The sequence below is a fragment of the Gouania willdenowi genome, chromosome 14, assembly GCF_900634775.1.
Source record: "Gouania willdenowi chromosome 14, fGouWil2.1, whole genome shotgun sequence".
In the NCBI taxonomy this organism is placed as follows: domain Eukaryota; kingdom Metazoa; phylum Chordata; class Actinopteri; order Blenniiformes; family Gobiesocidae; genus Gouania; species Gouania willdenowi.
The window spans coordinates 23432512-23455459 of NC_041057.1; the positions used below are offsets into that span (position 1 = coordinate 23432512).

At 39.2% G+C, this 22948-nt stretch overlaps 2 protein-coding genes and 1 pseudogene across 2 annotated transcripts; 2 read left to right on the forward strand and 1 right to left on the reverse strand.

Moving 5' to 3' along the window:
• The window catches only part of LOC114475185 (polyubiquitin-A-like), an 81427-nt pseudogene extending 78342 nt beyond the window's left edge, over positions 1-3085 (forward strand).
• Positions 3086-4268: 1183 nt separating this feature from the next.
• emc6 (ER membrane protein complex subunit 6) lies at positions 4269-7674 on the reverse strand. Its single transcript, XM_028465836.1, has 2 exons — positions 7500-7674; positions 4269-4736 (listed from the first exon to the last, which is right to left on the reverse strand). The coding sequence occupies exon 2, from the start codon at positions 4700-4702 to the stop codon at positions 4370-4372; it is 333 nt and encodes a 110-aa protein (XP_028321637.1). The 5' UTR covers positions 4703-4736; positions 7500-7674; the 3' UTR covers positions 4269-4369.
• A 995-nt stretch (positions 7675-8669) lies between these two features.
• On the forward strand, positions 8670-22570 carry shpk (sedoheptulokinase). The gene is made up of 7 exons (XM_028465825.1): positions 8670-8807; positions 8887-9028; positions 14965-15139; positions 15208-15360; positions 16635-16810; positions 16996-17196; positions 20902-22570. Exons 1-7 carry the CDS (start codon positions 8670-8672, stop codon positions 21324-21326), a joined length of 1410 nt encoding a protein of 469 aa, XP_028321626.1. The 3' UTR covers positions 21327-22570.
• Positions 22571-22948: the final 378 nt, after the last annotated feature.

Genomic DNA, 22948 nt, shown 5'->3' on the forward strand with positions numbered 1-22948 from the left:
ATCCAATCTAATATTAAATATCTCAGAGAATGAGGTGATGTCACAACAAAAACGGTGTGAAGCCATATTCCTGGAAAAAAAAATACAACAAATCACAGCAAGAATAAAGTAAAAACACTTCTATGCATCTGTCTACGAGACTCCAAGTCCCACAATGAAATGTGCAAAACTGTTTACAGTGAAAACTAACTTCTGAGTGGCAATTTCAACCTTTTACATCTTTTTTTCTAGCAAATTACCTTTATTTTATTGATCTATGAAACCTACACTATGTCTTTGTCTGATGAAAAGTTAACATATAACAATATTTCATATCGAAATGAACTTCTTATTAAACTAAGACGATTCCTTTAAACTGACTTCAGGACATTTTTTAATGGAGCAGGTGTGAACAATGAATGCAGGTTTTTATATTCTAAGACTTTAGTCAGTTTGTTATGTTATCACTGTTTTAATTTTGATCAAATCAGAATATTGATTCTTGACATTCTGTTTGTGTCCTTTAGGGTGGATCAGTGGGAATTCTCATTAAGTGGATCTGTGACCTGGATAAGGACTATTCGTACTGTAACCCACAGTACAGCTTCACCCGTTTGGACATCAACCTCAACAACTCAATGACATCAGGATACAACTTTAGGTGTGTCCTCTCCGCCTCACTGCAGACACACATCCAACCTGTGTTATATCCAACTGTTCCCTTCTTTTATGGTTTTCTCCTCACAGGTATGCCCGATACTATAAGGATCACAATGGTGAGACCTACCGCTCTCTGTATAAAGTCTACGGGATCCGCTTTGACATAATGGTCAATGGTCAGGTAAGAGCGGCGATGCTTAGCAAACAAAGTACATGATTCTAATTGATCCCGTGACACTGAATGTTTTGTTGTTTCACAGGCTGGAAAGTTTAATATTGTTCCTACACTAATCGCCCTTGGCTCGGGTGTTGCTCTGCTGGGTTTGGTAGTATTTATGATTTTGACAGATGCCACCAAAGTAAACATGCATATGAAATGCATCATCTGTGCTTCATTAACTCTTGTTTTTTTCAGGGTGCCTTTGCATGTGACATGATTCTGCTCTACATGATGAATACAAGCTCCTTCTACAGAGAGAGGAAGTTTGAAATCATCAACTTCAAGTACGACAAACATGTTTTCACATTTACAGGTTTTATTGATGATCTGTGCCACGGCTGGGGTCAATTAACAATCAATTAATCAAACTTTATGTATAGAGCATGTTTCATATATAAAATATAATTCAAAGTGCTTTACATCATTAAGACCTTACATACAATAAAAAAAAATACGCCGTGCAAACAATCCACATGCAGGAAACCCCAACAACATCACACAAACCCACACGTCGTAATTATAATTACATTGAAATTGACTTTACATAATTGATTTTGTAATTGTAATTGCTATGAAAACTCGAAAAAATTGTTCATTGTATATAATTTAACGCAAAACTGGGGAACCATGTTACAGTTCTATGTACTGTATTAAAATATGTTTCATATCCAGCTTCCCCACATTTTACCATTAAAAAAATTGAAAATGAGGGGTTTATTGACACGACCAAAAATATTACAACTTATATTTTCATTGATTAGGAAGGCTAACAAGGTAACCAATAAATGGGAAAGAAATTAGATGATAGATATTTGTTTTTAGGGTATTTTACAGTTGATTTAGAACCTGTTATGATAAGAGATGCTAACAAAAAGCTAAGGAAAGTTAACTTTTATTAGGTTATTTCAGACTCAGTAATTGTGATCAATTGTAATTGAACTTTAGTAATTGAGAACGCAATTGTAATTGACTTTGAGGATAAAAAAATTATTGTAATTTTATTGTAGTTGGGAAAATGCTGGTCATTGTAATTGTAACTGAACATGGGTAATTGCAAAAGTAATTGTAACTGAAAAAAATGTAATTGACCCCAACCCTGATCTGTGCAACAGGAAGGAGCGGACGAAACCTAAAGAAGGAAAAGCTGGACAGCGTGAAAAACGTTCCAGGAAACCGACTGCGAATGAAGCTGGAAACTCTGTTAAAGACTCGTCTCCTGCAGATGAAACCCAGCAGTCTGCAGAGAAAAGAGGTCCCACTATTCCACGCAACACAGGCCAGCGTTACTCTGCGCTTGTTTCTCCTCAGACTGCTGAGCAGCCCAGGCATCACATCACTTTCTCCACACTCAACTAGTCCTAGTCCAAGTGTGTGTGTGTGTGTGTGTGTGTGTGTGTGTGTGTGACACCACTCCTCACATGATGCTTCACATAAACTACAACAGGTCTAGTACTAGAAAGAAATTGAAAGATTAGAGAGACCTCATTGAGGGCTACAGTTATTTATAATTGAAAAGGGGAAATCACTTAAGTACAGTAAACCAAAGGACCACAACTGAATATTGACAAGCTCAAGCAGCAAAGGTTTTACCTCATTTATTTTCTTACATGAGTAATGCTTATTGGAAATATTTTGGTATGTAGTTCATAATCAGGAATATTTTGTTCCTGGACTAATCATAAAAAGAGCATCTGAAAGCTATATAAATATAAATATAAATCAGGCCAGTTTTAAAACAACAGAGACCTCACACACACTTTGACATGGTCACTAAACATAGTCAGTGTTCACTAATGTCTATTATCAACTTTGAGCTTTCAGTAAAATGTGTTTCTCTTTTATGATAAGCATTTAAACTAGACAGTGGGTGCCCTACACTCCCAGAGATGTGGTTCAGGTGTATTTAAAATTTGAGAGATGCCCCCCACACCATCACTGCATGGTAGCACGAGTGTCGGACGTCCACCACCCCCAAGGGTCAGATGTATGTGTGTGCTGTGTTTAAAACTCTGGATCAGACCAGCTGGGGGTAAAAGTGAGGTGCCCTCATACTGTATGAGGCCCAGCAGGTGGGGGCTCGGCCTCTCCAGCCCGGGGGTCACCGGAGCAGAGAGATGGTGCTGCAGGCAGAGACAGACCCCCAAGAGGGGGTGGAGGGGGTTGCCATCTGTCACGTAAAATATGGAATTGTTTATTTGGCAAATTAAAGTTGTGTCCTGTTCTGAACCTGTTTATCTATCTCACACACACACACTTCATGTGGTTGTGCTTTTGCCAGATAAAATCACATAAATGGTCACTTAATATACAGTATTATTAACCAATATAAGACGAAAGAACAAATCAATCTAATTTACAGTTAATAAATGAAAATAATTAAGAGGAAACATTACATTTTTAAATACAGTAGAGGGAATTATTTGATTCCCTGCTGATTTCTGAAACTGAGCATTCTTTAATTTTGTGGTACCTTTATTTTAACAGAGATAGATTATCAAAATAAAAGTCAGGGAAAAAAAAAAAAAATCATTGTATTCAGTAATAGATTACTGTTGATTTAAGGAAACAAGTATTTGATCTGTTACAAAAAAACATAAATTCTGGCTCCCACAGGCCCAGGAGGCACTCAGATCATCTGACTTCAGTGCTTCCAACAAGGGTTACTTCAACAAAGACCAATTCATGTTTTGCTTGGGGATCGTATACTTATTTCCTTCGAATAAATGCTAATTAATTTAAACCTTAATAGTGTTTTTTTCTTAACTTTTTTCAAATAATTATTTCCTCTACCGTATATATGGTAGATTAAAATTGTTTGTTGTGCTTTCTGTGTATTCTTTGTCTAAATGTTTATTTTTTTTTAGGAATACAGTGTTCACTGATCATTGTTCATAAATTATTTAAAAACACTTGTTTAAAAGGTGGCAACCTTAACGACAGACACACAATATGAGTTTTGGTCCATATCGCCCAGCTCTAATTCAAACACAAATCACTTTTGAGCAGATTGTTGACAGTAAATGAAGAGACACTGATGTGCAGGACTTCCTTTCCTGTTCTCTTTCTATTTATTAAATGCTGTTCAGGATTTAAAATGATTGTGTTGTTTTCATTTAAAATAACAAGTAAGGTTGACTGACAGAGGATAAAAAAAAAAATACTAAAAACATGTCTCAACAGATTTATTCAAATTAGCAATGAGTGAGATTATCTTCAGAATCAATTTGTATGAAATTAATCTGACATTCTGTGATGAGATTTAATCTGTTAACATACATTAGGAATTTTAAATACTAATTTTCTAACGGACGATGCTGCCATATAATGAGATAAGGATTTCAGATGGTAAATGTAAACCTTACTCACACAGGGATTATAATCCTCTCTTTGCATCAGCAGTTTTTAATGACAAATCTAACTCCGTGGAGCAAATGATCTACAAAAACAGCAGGGTAGACGATATTAAAGTTACTGATAGCGTTAGATAGAAAGATCTCAGGGGTGACCAGATTAGTACACATGCACCATTCCATACAGGAACGTCCAGAAAAGCACATAGGTGAAAAGCCCTCCTACGAGGCCTCCGGTGAAGAGCAGCCGCCTTGACTTGAAGCACTTTTTCCACCGCCGCCCAGCTTTGAGGATGAGCAGCATTGACAGGAGGAAGGAGGCGAGGAAATAAAAGATGAAGCCATACAGTCCGGTGAGCCCCAGGATTCCAGCAGTCGCGCCGGACAGAGCGGACACAGAGGTGCGGCAGTAGTCCAGCACAGCTGCATTACCCCTCACAGAGACTTCGCTGATAAAGTGTGGCCCTTCACGCTTTGCTGCAACTCCCGCCATCGCAGCTATGGCTGTCTACGTCAGGAAGGAGCGTCTAGAACAGAAGAAAAACAAAGACGTATAGAATAAAGTTCAGGTTCAAGGACTAAATCTATTCTTTTTTACAGTGTAATTTAATTACTCACAGTAGGGCTGGGCGATATAGACCAAAGCTCATATCTCAATATTTTTTCTCAAACTGGCAATATACGATATAAATCTCAAGAATTTTAACTCAAATAAAGTCTGACCAGAAAGACAATACAGGGTTAATTTGCTGATGCAAAATGCCACACAGACTCATTTATTAACAAACAGCTGCACAACATGTGCCACTTTTGGCTTTTTCTCCTATAAAGGACAGCAGGTGTGAGTGAGTTCTACAGTGTGGCTTGTTTAGTTGTAAATAGATCTGGGTTAGGACGTACTCAGCAATCCATCCTACTGTTCTAATATTTTTATACAAAATAAGCTATAAAAATAATAACCCAGTCCTAACTCACAGTTTGATGCGCTACATTTACAAATTTGTTTAATAAAGATTAATAAATACACAATGACGCTTTTCTGGAACACCTTTTTCCAACATAAAAAACCAAAACCAATTTTATAGTGACTTCAGCGCCTCTCTCTGATGCAACCAAATTATTCATTCAGTAGGTTTTAGTCAGGCGTGACCCGGCATCACAGGTCAAAGGTCAGCACAATTTAAATTGTTTCATCATAATACCCATGAGATCGAATATCTACCGAGCAACAATGGTAAGAAAAATAAACATCCTCTGACCTGGTAAACACACTGGCATACCAGCTGATCCCTTCCCAATGACAGTGTTACGTTTACATTCCTTACAGGTCAAACCAGTGTCTGAGTACTCCTTTATTCTCTCAACTTCTTTTTTTTTAACCTATATTTAAACAGGAAAGTTTTTTCCACTGCAGAAGCCATTGTAACTGCACAAAGAAGTGCGCTAAAACCTGGGCATGTTGACCAGCTTGTGTTTTTTTAATAAAAGTACTAACTTTCTGCATTTATTTGTTGTTCGAGACACCCCCAGGGGTGTGTTTTCTCCCCACTTCTATTCTCCCTCTACACCAATGACTGCACCTCAGGGGACCCCTCTGTGAAACTCCTGAAGTTTGCAGATGACACCACCGTCATCGGTCTTCAGGAGGAATCCCCCCCCACACACCATTCTGAATAGCAAAGTGGCTACCGTGGACTCTTTCAGGTTCCTGGGATCCACAATCTCACAGGACCTGAAGTGGACCTCCCACATAGACACAACCAGAAAAAAGGCACAGCAGAGGATGTACTTCCTGCGTCACCTGAGGAAGTTCAACCTGCCCCAGGAGCTGCTGATAATGTTCTACACCTCCATCATTCAGTCTGTTCTGTGCACCTCCATCACTGTCTGGTTTGGATCTGCAACCAAACTAGACAGACACAGACTACAACGGATAATCAGGACTGCAGAAAAGATCATTGGTGTCGATCTGCCCTCCATCCAAGACTTATACCTGTCCAGGGTCAGGAAACGGGCAAGTAACATCACTGCAGACCCCTCACACCCTGCATACAATCTGTTTAAACTCCGGCAGACGCTACAGATCACTGTACGCCAAAACTTCCCACCATAAAAACAGTTTCTTCCCCCAGGCTGTCACTCTGATCAACACTAAACAGTCAAAGAGTGTCAGACCTGTTTCTGTAAAATAACCATGGAACTAAACACCTAACAACCCTGGATCAACCTGTCACTGAGAATGTTCATGGACATAATATTTAATTTAAATGTTCCCCTGCACTACTCATCACTGCACTATTATCTTATTATTATTATTACTAGTATTATTATTATTATTTTATTTAGTTTTGCACACATTAGTCCAACTACTGTTTATATTTATGTTTACATTTTTTTCTAGTTAATTGTTATTATTTAATGTTTACACTATTGGAGACAGCACAGTTCACCAAGTCAAATTCCTCGTGTGTATAACTTACATAACTTGGCCAATAAAGTTGATTTTATTCTATTCTATTCTATATACCTCAGTTAAGTTGCACTAAAGCCATGTTGCACTAAAGTCAAAGTTGGTTTAAAATGCGGACGCTTGCGCACAGGAAGTGCCAGAACTATAGTCAGGATTGTTTGAGGCCTGTGTCCGAACCAATAGCAACAGCCGAAAATATATTTCATACATAATGTTCTCATGAAGGTGTACAAATTTACAGTTGTTTTTTAAAGTCATATTTAATAATATATTTTCGAAAATTTGCAATAATCACCTTATAGTTTAATATCGTGATAAATCATATCGTGACCTATGTATCGGGATATGAATCGTATCGCCAGATAATACGCACCCCTAATATTAACTAGTGAGTCCAGCACGAAAGCAAGGATTATAAAATACGTTCATTGATTGTTGAGACTTTTGGCTCCATGACTGTGGATAAACAGCACTAATTTTTATGTAAAAGCAAATTCATCTTCCATTTTAGCAACAGAACTGATAGCTAATGATGTTCAACTGCTGCGCCGAACAGCTAGGATCGCTCATCACTTATAATGGTCACTAGTTGAATCACTACACCAGGTAGCATGCAGACTTTATCTGATCGTACATTAATCTCGACTTATTTTCACAACTATTAAATAATTTGTATTTATTATCAATAAAGCACACACGCTGTCCCACACACAACAATAGAGTCAATGAGAAAGCACGACATTTACTGCATATTGACAAGCTAACAAGCTAAACAGTGCTAGCTGTATTAGCCGCCTGCTGACGAAGCGGTTAAACTCACCGAAAATAAAATAACGTGACTTCACAGCTTCTTACAAACAGACGACACACAGCGGACTACTGTCCATATAAGTCAGCCTTCACCGAGTCACAGAGAAAAGTTGACACTTAACACATCTTCATCGACACTGGAGACCAGAGACAGAACAACGCAGTGCATCATGGGAGTCACCAGAATGTCACCAGAGAGCGAGTGGTGCGTTTGAGGTATCAAAACAAAATCGGACTCTATTATTGCATATCTCAATGTACCTGCACTAGTCATGTAAGTATATTGTAACATTACATGTTTTTGAAGTACAGTAATACAAATTAACAAATCATGTGTGCATTTTATTAAAAATAAAAACAAAAGTGGTCTCTTGAAGAATTCTATGTCCTTGGGCAAGACACTGTACCCGAGTGTAATTTTAATTTTGGCAAAAAATAATTATTCATAAATGTAGATTTTTATAAACAAAGCCATGTTTTTCCACATTTTTTGAAAGAGTTGAGAATATATTTTTAAATAACAATATAAAGTTTGTCTTGTCCAAACGTGTTGAGCGACCTCTGATTTATTTTTTAGTATTTTCTCTTTTGTTCTTGATTGTTAATGCTGTGTAATGTGTTTTTGTATATTTTGGTTGTTATTTATTAGTAAGTAAAAATGAAATAAAATATAAATAAAAAGGTGTGCTGATGTATGTAAGTTTGTCACACATTTTTTTATTTTTGTTTTTTCACACCACTGGGGCCAAGAATAAACAATATAGCATGTTATATTGCATTGCCAGAGGTATGAGGTGGAAAGATGAACGTAGACTACTATACATCTCAGAAATATTAAAGTACCACTTGACATCATCATGGATATTTTGCAACACAACAGGAAGTGTTATAGTTGTGTTTCAGTTCCTTAGAATAATAGGTTATTTAATAGGTCTTTATATATTTATTCATTCGTTCGTTCATTTATTCATTTATTTATGTATTTATAGTATAAATACAGACTCCCCTCGCGACCCTGAAAAACAGGAACAAGCGGGTTTGGAAACTCCAGTCCAGTAAATGGCAGTAATCACCAAATTGTTGTTTGCCAACCACCGACAAAACGCCCAAAGAAGAAGAACTCCTGCCAGATTGTGACGTTGAACGGAAAACAACAAAGTCCATTTCATGCGCGGTTGTCATGTCGAGCTTCATCCTCGGTGTGGATGTCGGCACCACCTCAGTAAAAGCTGTTTTATTAGAGACCGAGTCCAAAACTGTTGCTGCGAGTCAGTCTGTACCGACCAACAGTGAAATAGCAGACAGTAGTGGTATACATGTGAGTATATTTATGTTTATATGTAACTTTGTATTACACTGCGGCTCTGCCAGCTAAACTTTGCTGTGTGTGTTGACAGGCTAAAGAACAGGACACAGGTCAGATCATAGACTCTTTAAACACATGTATCAGTAAACTGCCCAGAGAGCTGCTCCAGCAGGTCTGCAGGATCGGTTTGTGCGGACAGATGCATGGCATCTTATTTTGGAAAGGAAAAAGCGGTAAGAGCTTTAAAGCAAAACATTCAGTGTCGTCACATACATCATCCATCCATTAAAAAAAAAAAAAAAAAATGCATTACAATAAATATGCATTAATTTGACTTTAACTCTGGATAATGACATACTTGCAGTCCAGTTTATTATTATTATTATTATTATTATTATTATTATTATAATAATACATTGAAATGATAGTACAAACTAATTCACATAATCTAACCATCTGATAGTGTGGGTCACAAGTAATTACATTACAAAATACAAAACTGACTTATTTTCAATTATGTTTTAAAGATTTTTTGTACATTTTTTTATTATTAGAAAAAGTTGTGTTTTTTTAATTATTATTACTGTTTTTTAAAGGTTACTTCATTCAGATGTACGTTTATGTTTATAACAGGAGCTATGCACAAAAAATTATATATATATATAAACTTGTAAAATTTAAATATGCATAATAAACTAATTGCCGGTAAATAAAGCCCAATAAAAAAAGGAAAAAAAAATGCTCCCTAGTAAAGATAGTAGCTCTAACAACCGGTACTATAATAAACTTGGTGATATTACAGCCTGTGCATGCAGTTCGGGGACGCATTTACTCTGTCTCTAGTAGCCTATGTCTCTGAAATGTTTCTGCATGTTTCTGGGTTTTAGTATCTCCCTGTGAGAAGTTGATTTCTGAGGCAACTTTAAAAAGCCTTTATTAGGGTTTGGGCTACAGAAACATTAGAAAGTTGTTTGACGCGTTTTAGCCAACATGGCCTTCATCAGGGTAGGTATACTGGATATTCTTCTTGGATTTTTATGGTGGTTGGCAAACAGCATTTGGTGTATTACCACTACCAGCTGATGTGGAGTGTGGATCTAAAAAAAAAAAAAAAAAAAAACTAAAAAAAGCCCACCTAGATCCTATTCATAATACCTATTGCCCTCAAAATCTTGAACTCTTTCCTCCCAGAGCTTTGTCTCAATTTCTAAACTAAATTGTGTTTTTTAAAGATTTTCTGATAAACATAATTCTTCCAGCTTCATGCAGTACATGTTCAACTGTCTCTATTTTCCCACAGCTACACCTACCTGACTTAAACTTCCCTATCATAAATAATGTTCTATTCCGTCATGTGTCCAACCCTCATTCTTGATATTTTGCATTCTTTTTTCCTGTTTCTTCCTGCTTTCCTCATTTCTCCAACTCTTGTTTGTATTCATAGTACCACCTTCCTTTCCTCTCTTCCTCCCATTGCTTTTGCCTTAATTTTCTGTTTGATGATATCTCTTACTTCTGTTTTGCTGAGGTCAGCTACTAGATCGATGTTACTGTACCTTTTTTATCTGCCATCTCATTTCTGTTTATCCTACTGTGTGCTGGCACCCATAGAAAGATGACTGATAGACCCATCATTTCATTCCTGAAACTATTTGCTGTATCTCTAAGATATTGTCTTTTCTCCCTTCTAAAAAAAAAACAGATTGTAAAGTTGTTAATGAAGAGCTAGAGTTTGAGCAAATGCTTGTCTTTAGTGGTTTGATTTTTTTCTACCCATTGCAGTCCTAGTAACAATGCTTTACTTTCTCCCATATACACTGAAACTCCCTCACTGATCCTTTTTGATATGTTGGTACTAAATTCCGGAATGACTAATGCTATGGGGGTGGGCGATATGGGAAAAGCTGTTACTGCACCGTCTGGGGCTGTGCAGTCTTGCTGGGTTGTGGCCTGTTCGTGGGCTGGGGTTTGGCCCGGGGGCTCGCCCTTGGGGGTTCCCTGTCCTGCGATGGTGCCCTTTGGGTTTGGCGGGCCTGGCCGGCTGGCCGGGCCGGTCCTGGCGGGGGTCTTCCGGGGCGGGTGGTGCAGGCTGTGCCCTACCATGCCTTTGGGTGCGGCGCCGGGTGGCCCCGGCTTGGGCGGTGCCCTGTGAGCCAGGCTCTGCGGTGTGGCTGGGCCCTTTGGTGGGGGGGGCTTTCTAGGCCTCATCGCGCGGGCAGCATCAAGGAAAGGTGATCTGGCGCTCTCTGGGGTGCCTGGTCGGTGTGCCTGGGGGCCGGCGGGGCAACCTGCAGCATCCCCTTGGTGCCCTCGACGACTATGGGCGTGGTCGCTGTCCCTGGGGGCGCTGCTCTTGGTGCTGCTTCCATTCCGGGTCCTTCTGTCCTGGGGTCTGGTCCCTGCTGGCTCTGGGCCCGCCGGCGAGTTCCCGCTGGCTGCCCGTTCGGCGCGGCTCTGGCCGTCTGCTGGGCATGAGCCTTGGCTCCGCTGCTGGGGTCTCGGGCGGGGGGCTCTCTGGGCCCTCCCCTCAGTGGTTGGGTGCTTGGGTGGGTGTGGGTGGGTGGGGGTGGGCGTGATGCTGGCGGGGGGCTTGGGGTTGGGGTCGGTGGCGGGATGCGCTGGGTGCTCGGCTGCTTGGGGCTTCCTCGGATGTGTGTGTGGGGGGCGGTGGCTGCCTCTCAGCCTGGGATCTTGGGGGTGTCTGGGGGGTTGCTCGGCCGTGGGGGGGTGGCCTGGGGCCCCCTGACCCCCACTCTTTCTGCTGGCCTGGCTGCATTTGCGGGCCCGGGGCAGTTCCTGGGTTTGCGGTAGCGGTTTTTTGCACATATACTGGTATACGATGCACTGGCACGCCTTGGGATGTGGGATAAAACTCATACTGGGCTTAACTTTAGACACGTTAATCCCAAATACCTGCTTTCGGTACTAACACTCACTCATTCCCCCTGTCCATAGCCACCACCATTATAGCTAAGCTTCACACTTGTCACTATACTGGCTTGATTACACAACATAATAAGCACAATACATTTCATTTACCAATGACATTATTTAGGAAAGATATAGATGTAGATCTAATGGACTGATCTACAGTCAGCTGATGAAGCCTGTGTCTCTGTATGCACGGACGGGTGGGTGAAGTCATTCGTTCGTTCGTTCATTCATTCATTCATTCATACACTAAAGTGAGGCTAACAGCATCAGCAGGACCATACTACAGTGAAACAGTGTGTGTGATAAATTAAGGTCTACCTGAATAGAAACACGTGTGTGCTCTAATAAAGTTTAACTGATCAGAGCGTTCTTGGTTTATCATCTAATAGATTAATTTCATAGATAATCTCATGCTTTTACCTGTTCACAATATCAGCAGCTTCCTGCCTGGGTTATTTCATTCCTGCCTTTTCTTTAACAACAGTGTTGTTTTTGGTCTGAATTATGGATTTTAATTATTCATAATTTTAAACTTAAGCCACACCTAACCTGGTCGGGACCAGGTTATGAAGTGGATCAGATCTGAGCGAGTATAAAAGCTCTGCCTCCTAGCCAATCCCTACTGGCACTAACACTGTTGCTCTTCGCTGTCATCATGGTTTTTATGAATTAATTACATTTGTTTAAGATCATAAACTGTTTTTCCATTGTTAAAAAGGTCGCTCTGACAGGTTCTCAATTGTAGTGATTGGTCAGACGCTGCAATATCCACCCCTTTTATGAGAGCGAACACGTAGCAGGTGAAATCACTTGGCTTAACTCATTCAGTGCCAGCTGTTCTTGAACATTTTGACTGATTTTAAAGACCCACAGAATATTTTATACTATGACTATCTGAAATCTGACACCAGATTCTGAAAGATTGAAGTCTCTACTTTCATAAAAAAAAACATTTGTTTCTGGCTCGTTTCGTTCTTTTGTAATCAGTTGTTGAATAGAGCAAGTTTTACACAAATCTTCAGTTTCAGAGCAAAAAGCTGAGAAAACAGCCTTTTTCTAAAAAAAAACCCTGTCAGTGACTTTAAAGCAATTTTTTTGCTTAAGTGAGAACTCTAGCATCTGAACATTGTTCCCTTATATAAAACATAAAAAAAAAACACAGACCGGGCTTTTGAAGGCAAAATTATTATTATTTATCTATCTGGTTCAGAGTTGAATTAAATTCTTACTGTATTTTGGCGTTCCTCCAACTTTCTCTCCCGCCAGTCTGCACACACACAACTTCCTCTTCCTCCCGGGCGTGCAGAGTGTCACTGCGTTCGCCGTTTTTTTTATTGTTTTATCTCACCATCACCACACTGTCCATGAGTTCCACACATAGTCTGGTCGAGTATCCGCTGCTGTGCGCTGCTGGGAACGTCAGCTCTTTACGTAGCGCCATTTTCTGTCTCATAAACGCCTTTCCTCTTCTTCCTCTGAGCTCTGCTGAGCATGGATGATCTCTCATCCAAAGGTGCACTGCTACCTCCTACATGTTTGCTATCTGGCTCACAGGCTGGGGGTATTTTGTACCCACCTCCACACCATCCCTCCTCCCCCCTCCTCCCTACACGCAGCAATGACCCGTTTGGCCCGGTTAGTTGATGGTTTTATTTCACGATCACAACATTATCAATAATCCACTCAGGTCCACACATGTTCTGTGTTAGTATGTGGAGCTGTGAGCTGCTGGATACTTCACAATATCACTGGAGCGCCATAATCTCCCTTTTTCCTGCTTCTTCCTGCTTTGATGGTTAGCATCAGTGGCTAATCTCACATCTAAAGGTGCACTGCTGCCATCTTCTGGGCACAGTTGGTCACTAAAACACCCCACAGCTTAGATATTGATGAGGGACCTACGCCAGGGTGTAATCCCCATGAAAAAGCGCAAATGATGAGATATCTCGTCAATGGCACTGAGTGAGTTAAATTAGCGTGTTGTTATCGACCTTTGTAGGACAGCTTCTCTCTGACAGGGAATGTTTGGTTAGGTGAAGCCCGCTAATGGAGATAAAATCAGGATATAATTATCTAGCTTCGTAACATACCCCCTAGATGTTCATCTTGTTTTGTTTGTTTGACGTGTTGCACCTGACTTGAATAGGTGCATATCACCACCTACTGTACTGGAGTGTGTAATTTTGTAGACAAAATTGTCTCAAAATCAAGGACATTTAAGTGAACCTAAGTTTAAGATCACTTATTGCCTGGATATTTTTGGTGCCTTACATAACTTTACCATCATTTATACATGCAAGTGCAAACTAGGAAACATTTTTCCTTCCTGAAATCTGTGGCCCACTTCAGATCAAAGTGTCTGTATTTGGCCCTTGAACTAAAATGAGTTGGACACCCCTGGTTTAGACAGATGACTTGTTGCTGAAGTGTTCACCTAATCTAGTGTGGCACACACAGAGCTCCATATTATGTATTGTTTCCACACTCTCTCCTCTGCACACAACCGAACCTCTGATTTATCTGCCAAAGGTTCCACTGTAGCTGTTTTTTGATGTGATCATGTATAAGTTGGTTCATTGTTGTTCCGGCTTCACCTCCAGCTTAGCTTCCTATCTCATACACAAAATCAGTGTCTTCAAACTACTCTCCACTTTCAGTCAGGGACCAGGTGCCTTTTTTCTATCATAAATCATCCTTGACTCTGATCCCCACGATCTGTTGTGATTTTCAAACACGGAGCACACTGCAGGGGGTACTCGGAAAGATTTAATTATTTTAAAAATGGAGATGTTTGTAGTTCCTTGTTTGGTTATTTTTTTTGACAAATACACCACAAATACTCAATAAAATACTATATTTTTTTGTAATTTGTTGAAAAACGGGATTATTTTATGGTGTAGGGGCCATTTTATCACACTTTAAATTCTCCTCATCATTTTAAATGTGTAGAATAAGCCTTAGGGAACCAGTGTTCGAGACAGTTAAGGGTTTAGGAGAGCCTGATGTTCCACAAATGAAAAATCATGTGAAATTATGGAGCGAGTACTTATTATATGAAGAGGGGGTACACGTGATTTGGGAAAAATGCAAAGGGAGTACATGGGACAAAAAAGATTGGGAACCACTGTCTAATATATCCTCTTTTCAGGGGTTTTCCTGGTTCCCACATTCCAGGAATCTTTGAGTAACTGCTGCAATGGACAGTCTGATTTCTGTTTGCATTTTGCTTTTCTAGGATGTGATTGGTCCAATGGAGACTTCTTCACTGCCCAGGACAGCAGTCAGCTGATCACCTGGCAGGACGGACGCTGCAGCAAAGACTTTCTGTCCTCTCTGCCACAACCGGATTCCCATCTGAGCGTAGCTACAGGGTTCGGCTGTGCCACCGTCTTGTGGTACATGAAGCACAGGTAGAAGCACTGAACTGTCATATCACACGACACAGCTTTAAAACCCAAGTGATGATGTTTCACTGCAGACCGGAGTTCCTTATGGACTTCACCGTGGCTGGGACCATCCATGATTACATCGTGTCCATGCTGTGCAGTTTGAATGGTTGTGTGATGACCAATCAGAACGCAGCCAGCTGGGGTTTCTTCAATACTTTGACCAATGAGTGGAATACAGACATGTGTGTAAAAGTCTAACATTTCACTTTGAAATATTTTCAATGTCTAACATTTTTGTGTGTACTAATATGAATAGCAGGGTTGGGGTCAATTACATTTTAAAATTACAATTATGTCTTCAATTATCCATGTTCAATAACAACTCAATTACGATTACGTTGACTTGCGTTTTTTCCAATTATGATTATCATTTTTCCTTTGAAAGTCAATTACAATTATGTTCTGAATTACTAAAGTTCAATTACAATTAATCACTATTGCTAAGCTATTAATAACTAAGTGCATGAAATTTAAAGTTCCTCTTGTGTTAGCTTTCTGTTATGATAAGTGGTTGGTTTTGACCCATGTCTTAGATCAGCTTTGTTTTTCATCACTTTGTTTACCTTGCTAGGCTTCCTAATCAATGAAAATATTGGTATTAATATTTTGGGTGTGTGCGTCTGAGCCTTTTTTTGGGTCAGTAAACCCTTCCATTTTAAATTCTTTTTGATTAGTAAAATGATCCTCAAGAGAAACAACAAGTAAACTCGATATTTTAATAATTGTTAACTACATACTGTATGTAACAGGGTTCTCCAGTTTTGTGTTTAATTACATTATACCAGCAATTGACAGTTTCTATAGAATGTTCATTAGGGTGGTTTGCCTTGTTCCTATTGATATTTTGATCATCTGTACCAGAATATGAGTCAGTATAACGCCCATAAAAGGTAGCTCAGTTTTTCACCATTTTATTGCTCAAGCAAAGAAGACGTAACTTTCACAGATATCAGCAACTTGAATGATAAGAAGGTAAGTATGGTCATTAATAGTTTCCCCCTGTGTTTATACTAAATGAGTAAGAACATTAGAACAGTTCAAACACAATTCTTGAAAATAGAAAAAATGTCAACATACTAACATAATACTAACATAACATAATAAAGTCTATCTAATCTAACATTGTGAAAAATTGTACCACCTTTAAATGTGCAGTGGCTTACTCCATTTTTGGTACAGATGCTTACAATGTTTATTGGAATAAGATAAAGTGATCTGGCAAAATATTTGGTTAAAATTCTTTTTGTGAACCACCCTAATGTTCATGCTGTTTATAATTACAAAGTCAATTCTCTGAACTCAATTACAATTCAATTACGATTACAACAGTAACATGTTTTTTCAATTATGATTACAATTATAATTGACCCCAACCTTGATTTATAGTATGTAATACTTGTGTCCTCACACTCTTGCATCATTGAGCTGTGTGTGTGTGTGTGTGTGCATGCTTCAGTCTGAAGGGTGCAGGCTTCCCTGTACAGCTGCTTCCTCAGTGTGTGCCCTCTGGCAGCTTGGTGGGACGCTCGTCCTCGGTGTGGCATGGCGTTCCTGCTGGTACGCCTGTAGGAGCCGCCCTGGGTGACTTTCAGTGCTCTGTATATTCCTGCATGAGAACCCGCACAGACGCAGGTGACGTCCAGCCTTTCCTCTCAGGACCACAATAACTTTAGTGAATGCACTCGACGCTCGCTGTCAAAATGACCTGCTGCACCCTATGCTAGTGTTTCCTAATGTGGTCATAACGACACCCTGTGAGGAGCTGAAACAAAGCGTCTGCTCCATTGTGAACTTTTGTTTCTTTGTGTTTTTCACAGTTCTTAACATAAGCACGTCCGCCCAGCTGACCTTCGCCATGCCAGTTGATTTTAGACCTCCAGATTCTCCTCAGCCTTCCTCCTCCATCTCCTACTTCCCATACTTTGACTCCACCTACTTGGCTGTGGCAGCGTCTTTAAATGGAGGGAATGTCTTGGCCACTCTTGTGCAGATGCTGATCGGCTGGATGAGAGATCTGGGTAAGGATTTATTTTTTAACTCTGGTTTAGTAATAAATATTACTGTCAAATACTCCCAGGTATCATTTACATGGAACCCGACTGTAGTGACTGCAGTCACTTAAATCGCGTGTGTACGTGTGTGTGGCCGGTGACAGGGTAGAGTGAAAGAGGGGGGGTTGATCACGTCTTTGCCTTCTTGCTCCGCTTTTACGGTGTAAATGATCAACTTACGCATATATTCTGGGTTCACTCAGAATGTGTTATGATCAGTAGTTACTGTGGTTTTCCAGAAGTTAACCGCTTTAATTTTGCCCCGATAAATTGAGGAAGCCTTACAGCCTCTGCAGCAGCTGTCTGCACTCTAGCGGGAGGGAGCAGGGAGGGGCTGCAGCCTCCACTCTACAGACAGTGAAGGACGAGGGATTTGTCGCTTTAAGTCGCTTAAAAAGTTCAGATTTTTCAACTTTGAGCGACGAAGTCAAGCGCGACCTCGTCGCTCAAATTACACGTTCGGTGTGAAAGCACCTTTACAGGAATAGTTATCATACTATTCAGATATGGTGCAAAATGTCAAACTCAAATACACAGTGAGCCAAAATTTAAAACTTGAACAAAGTCGCGGGCCAACATTGAACATATGAACCTTTTAATATGGACCCAAACATGTTTTGCTTTAACACTGAATATGGAACGAGCAACGCTTATTACTATACAATATAATCAATGCAATAGTGCAGCCATGCAAAATCGAATTTCAAATAAAAAAAACACATCAATGGCATTGATTTATTAAATGAAATTTAAATAAAAATCATATGCCTCTTTTCTGTTTGCAGCCTTCTGATTTAAATATCAAAATAAACTTTTTCCACAAGCTAATAATTTCAAAAATAAAACGGCAATAATAAATCAATCAACCATTCAAGCCCAGCATCTGATTTTCCCACAGGCACAGTTTAGTTTTAAAAGCCCTCACTGCAGCGTACATGTCTGTGATGATGCGGTACATGTCTGTGATGATGCGGTACATGTCTGTGATGATGCGCCCCCGCCCCTGAAGCTGCAGGTTCAGCGCATCGAGATGGCTCGTGATGTCACACAGAAAGGCCAGCTCACACAGAAACTTTTGCGTCCGGAGCTCTGCTGTGTCCTTCCCTTTCCTTTCCAGAAACTGACATATTTCCTCACGCAACTTGCTTTTTCTTTGAGCACACGAGGTCACAAACTTTCATCATACACTTTTTCACAAACTCTCCCTCAATAAAGGGCTGGGCTGATTTTGCGATCTCTGCTGCCACAATATAACTAGCCTTTACAGCAACCTCACCTTGTGATGTGGCTTTTTTTGAAACTTCTTTTCATCTCCTCTACTTTCTGTCTCCTTTGAGTCATGTCCAGGTCTATGTACTTGTCATGGTGTTTCGTTTCATAGTGTCGTCTAATGTTGTACTCCTTAGTTACAGCCATGTTGGCTCCACAATCAAGACAAACAGGTCTGTCTTTTACATATGTAAACAGATATTCTTCCTCCCACCTGTCCAGAAAGCTCCGGTTGGCTGCCTTTTTGCTATTTTTGGGAATGGGTCGCACGGTGCAAGTTGTAGCGTGAAGTCGCTATGACTACTGTCCATTTGTAGTTGAACATTTGGACGTCCTACTTCTTTTCTGGGTCCGACCTGATTGACCCGCCAAAACAAAAGCAGAGCATTATGGGATTTGTAGTATTAGTGGTGAATGCGCTGTTTACTTCCTGGTTTTGCCGTATTTGTCTATAATACTGGCGGGCCAGCTCTAATAGTCATTTGAGATTGCCTCTCGGGCCAAATATAATTACACTGCGGGCCAAATTTGGCCCGCGGGCCAGAGTTTGACACCCATGCCCTAGTATTTGTACAACTATATACAACTGCACAACAATAATACAATCACATTTTAATGGCTCCTACACTTACTAATTCATCCTTTTTACAAAGTGTTATCTGTCAGTTACTTTTTCTATCTTGCTTGGCAATAAGAATTGGGCATTTTTTCTATTAGCAAAATTACTTTTTAAAAATGATTTTAATTTAAAAAAAGAAAAATATTTTATTTATGATTAAAGTTCATTTTAAACCAAAAAAAGGCTGAAAGACTGTATTTGCTGATGATTAAATTAATTATATATTAATTGAATTTCATTTTCATTTATTTGATTATGTTTTTCTTGCTGATTGTAGAGGTTTGTTCCTCTACTACACTACTACTACTCATGTTTTTTCTCATCCGTGTAATGTTCTCATTGAACTATCCTGCAAATTGTTTTTTTTTTTTCAACACCAGGCCAGACTATTGGAGGTGTGAGCCTCTTTCTCTCATTTTTTCCACGACATTAACAAACCTTAACAAATTGAAAGCTGACCTTTTTAAACATTTAAAATACATTTTAGACTTTTATAGTAACAGCTGAGCTACAATAATTATTCTTATTACTACAACAAACCCATTAAACGTGAGGCCTACAGAATGATTCAGAGGGAAAACAATGATAATAATATGAAATGCCATGTAAGATTTTTCTTTGAATAATTGATTTGAATATTAGAAGCTACACATGCAAGTGATAAACTGGTGAAAACCTACAAACAGGGCATCGGCTTTGAGTGATAAATTACTGCAATTAGCAAAATTTCCCTAGTAAAGTATCTCGCAGAAATACAGATGACATGATCTTCACCCGTCATCACGATGGTTGATGTTTACGGTTTTGTGTTCAAAGTCATAAATATTTGACTGTTTAATCCTATTTAATGCCTTGTCCAGGGGTTTTCAACCTTTGGGTCGGGTCCCATTTGGAGAGGGGGTCGCTAGATGCTTTCAGGAATCAAATAAAAAATTTTTTTTTAACAATTTGATATATTTTAACCTATTTTCATAGCTTCTTTTTTGCCATATTTTTGCTCCTTTTAATGCATTTTTGCGACATTACTCCCATTTCTGCCACTTCTCCATCAAATTTCATTGCTTTTTCTGCTCAATTGTTTTCCACTTTCATTTTTTTACACTTAGAAACCCTTTCCACCACTTTTTCCACCTAATGTCACATATGTTGACTCATTATTGTCAATTTTAACCTATTTTCATTATATTTCATGCCAATTTAAACACATTTTTTCCAATATTGACACTTTGAACCCTTTTTTTTTACCACTTTTTCTGTCCGTTTTTGGCCACTCTAATTTGCAACTTTTAACCAATGTCTGGTTTTTCAAATCCCATCTCACCACCCTTTCCACCATTTTTGGTCATTTTTAATCTATTTTATTTCTGATTAAAACAAGGATTCACATTTTTAAGATGACTTTATACAATGGCCCAAATATTACTAAACTTCCTGGATAACAGTGGATATTATTCAGATAAATATATAAATGTGGTTGTCACAGATTCATAGAACGATGGACCATCATTTTGCTGACTTCATGGATAGACCCCAAAAAGCTCTCCCCTTTATTCCATCAGATACAGGCGATAACTCAGTCTCCACATGGCTGTTCTTCAGTGTTCATGTCTGTGTTCAACCACCTTCAGCTACAGGGTTTCCGGTCTCTGGAACCTTTATTTTGGAGGTCGCGGGCTGAAAAGATTGAGAAGAACGACTGGCCTAGTCTACCATCTCTTGTCTTAAGGTTGTCCCCCTGCCCCTTTTTGAGCTCTCGCTCTTTCTCTCTCTTTCTCTCCTCACAGGTGTAGAGCAAAGTGACGACTGTCTGTATGAAAAGATAATTGAATGCGCTCTGAAGCAGGAAACATGTGACCTGAAGGTTTGCCCGACCATCCTGGGAGAGAGAAACAGCCCGCTCAGTCTTGGTCACGTGACCAACATCTCTACCTCCAACCTCTCTCTGGGTCACGTGACCAGAGCTCTGTGTCACGGCATCCTCAGCAACCTCACGACCATGATGCCCACAGAGTGCCTACAGCAGGCAGGGGTCAGAAGGATTGTGGGTAGTGGGAGTGCCCTCGCTCGTAACGAGGTGCTACGGCAGGAGGTGGGAAAGGTGTTTCCTATGCAGGTGGTTTATAGACAGGATGCCGACTCTGCTGTGGGCGTGGCCAGAGTTTTCTGTGACTCCCCACTGTCACTTAATAATATATCCTCATTCCAGTGACTATCACGTCACTTTGGAACAAAAAACAAATTGTTTCCAATCAATGAACTTTAGTTACTATACAGTCATGTACTGTACAGTCAGACATGTAGATACTTTTCCATAAAGGACTACGTTAATCTTTCTCCCTTTCTTCACTTAATAAAGTAGATTATTAGTTTAGGAACTGAAAAGTTGTATCTCCAGGGCCTGTTTTTTTAAAAAAGTAATCAGATCAGATTCTGGATAACGGATTGAATCAAATCTTAAAAATGAGATTTTCAAATGGATTACAGAATCAGATGAAATAATGTAATTCAATCTTCATTTTGAACCGAATCAAACCTTTAGTTTACGTTTTTCAGAACTTTTTAGTAGGATTGGGATCACTTTGATCCAAAAAATCTGGATTAAACTGATCCCATTAGAAGGGTGGATTCAGCATTGATGTAATGAATCTTTAAATGTGCATCAAATAATATTATATTTGGATCATGCAGTATAGCCTACAAGAAATCAAATGTATTCATTAGGTTTTAATTTGATTTGTTCATCAGTAGATTATAACATATTCAGCCTATCAGTATAGTCCTACAGCAAAGTAGAAATAATCCCCCAAACAGCTGTCAATATTGACCACTAATAATATATTTAATTCTGTTACTAATTGACGTATATTCATCACAATCAAAAATTATGTTTTGTTTTTAGATTGTTTTTTTAGTGATGCATACAGTGTTAAAACAGGATAATAAAGCAGTGGCAATGGCACCACTGGTTTTTGAAATCCAAATCAGAAAAAAGTGTCTTAACTATTGCTTCCGTTGTGGCACATCCTGTTTGCTGGTTCTGGTTCTGGCAGAATGGAGACCCTTTGGTCAGGGTCTCCAAAGGCTTGAAGTGTCCTTCATCAAAACAAATATGAGCACTGGTTATCCTGATTTGGTGATCCTGAAAAGTTGCTTTGAAAAATGGATTACAGGATCAAGGATAGCAAAAAAATCAGAATAGACTTTAAAGTTCTGCTGCTGGTGTATAAATCTGTGAATGGGTTTGGTCCAGAACTCATCAGTGAGATGTGAATCAGGTATGAACCCATCAGGTCTCTCAGATCTATAGACACAGGTCAGATACTGTAGTGGAGCCCAGAGTTTACAGCAAACATGAATGTGAAGCTGCTTTTAGTTGTTATGCTGTGAAGAAGTGGAACTAACTGTTGGCAGAGCTGAAGTTATCCAATGTGAATATTTTTAAATCCAAGTTAATGGCACTCTTTTTTGATTATTTTGTTGTTGATTTAATGTTTTTATTGTTAAATTTAAACCATGTTTAATGTTTTTTTTTATTGATTTTTAAACTGCTTAATGTTTTTTGTTGCACTTTTTAATCATGTAAAGCACATGCATGTGTATGAAATGCGTTATACAAATAAATTTCCCTTGCCTTACCTAAGCAACGGAGGTAAGTGGTATTCACTGAGTTTATGACTGCATTGAATATTTGAGAGCATCTAATGCTAAAAGCTTCTGTTCTCTACTGCTTATGACTGAGGGAATTTTTAATTAATTTTATTGATTGTTACATAATTTTGTTGACCTCAAACTGTTTGTGTGTTTATCTCACCTGTGAAGCTGAAAAACATT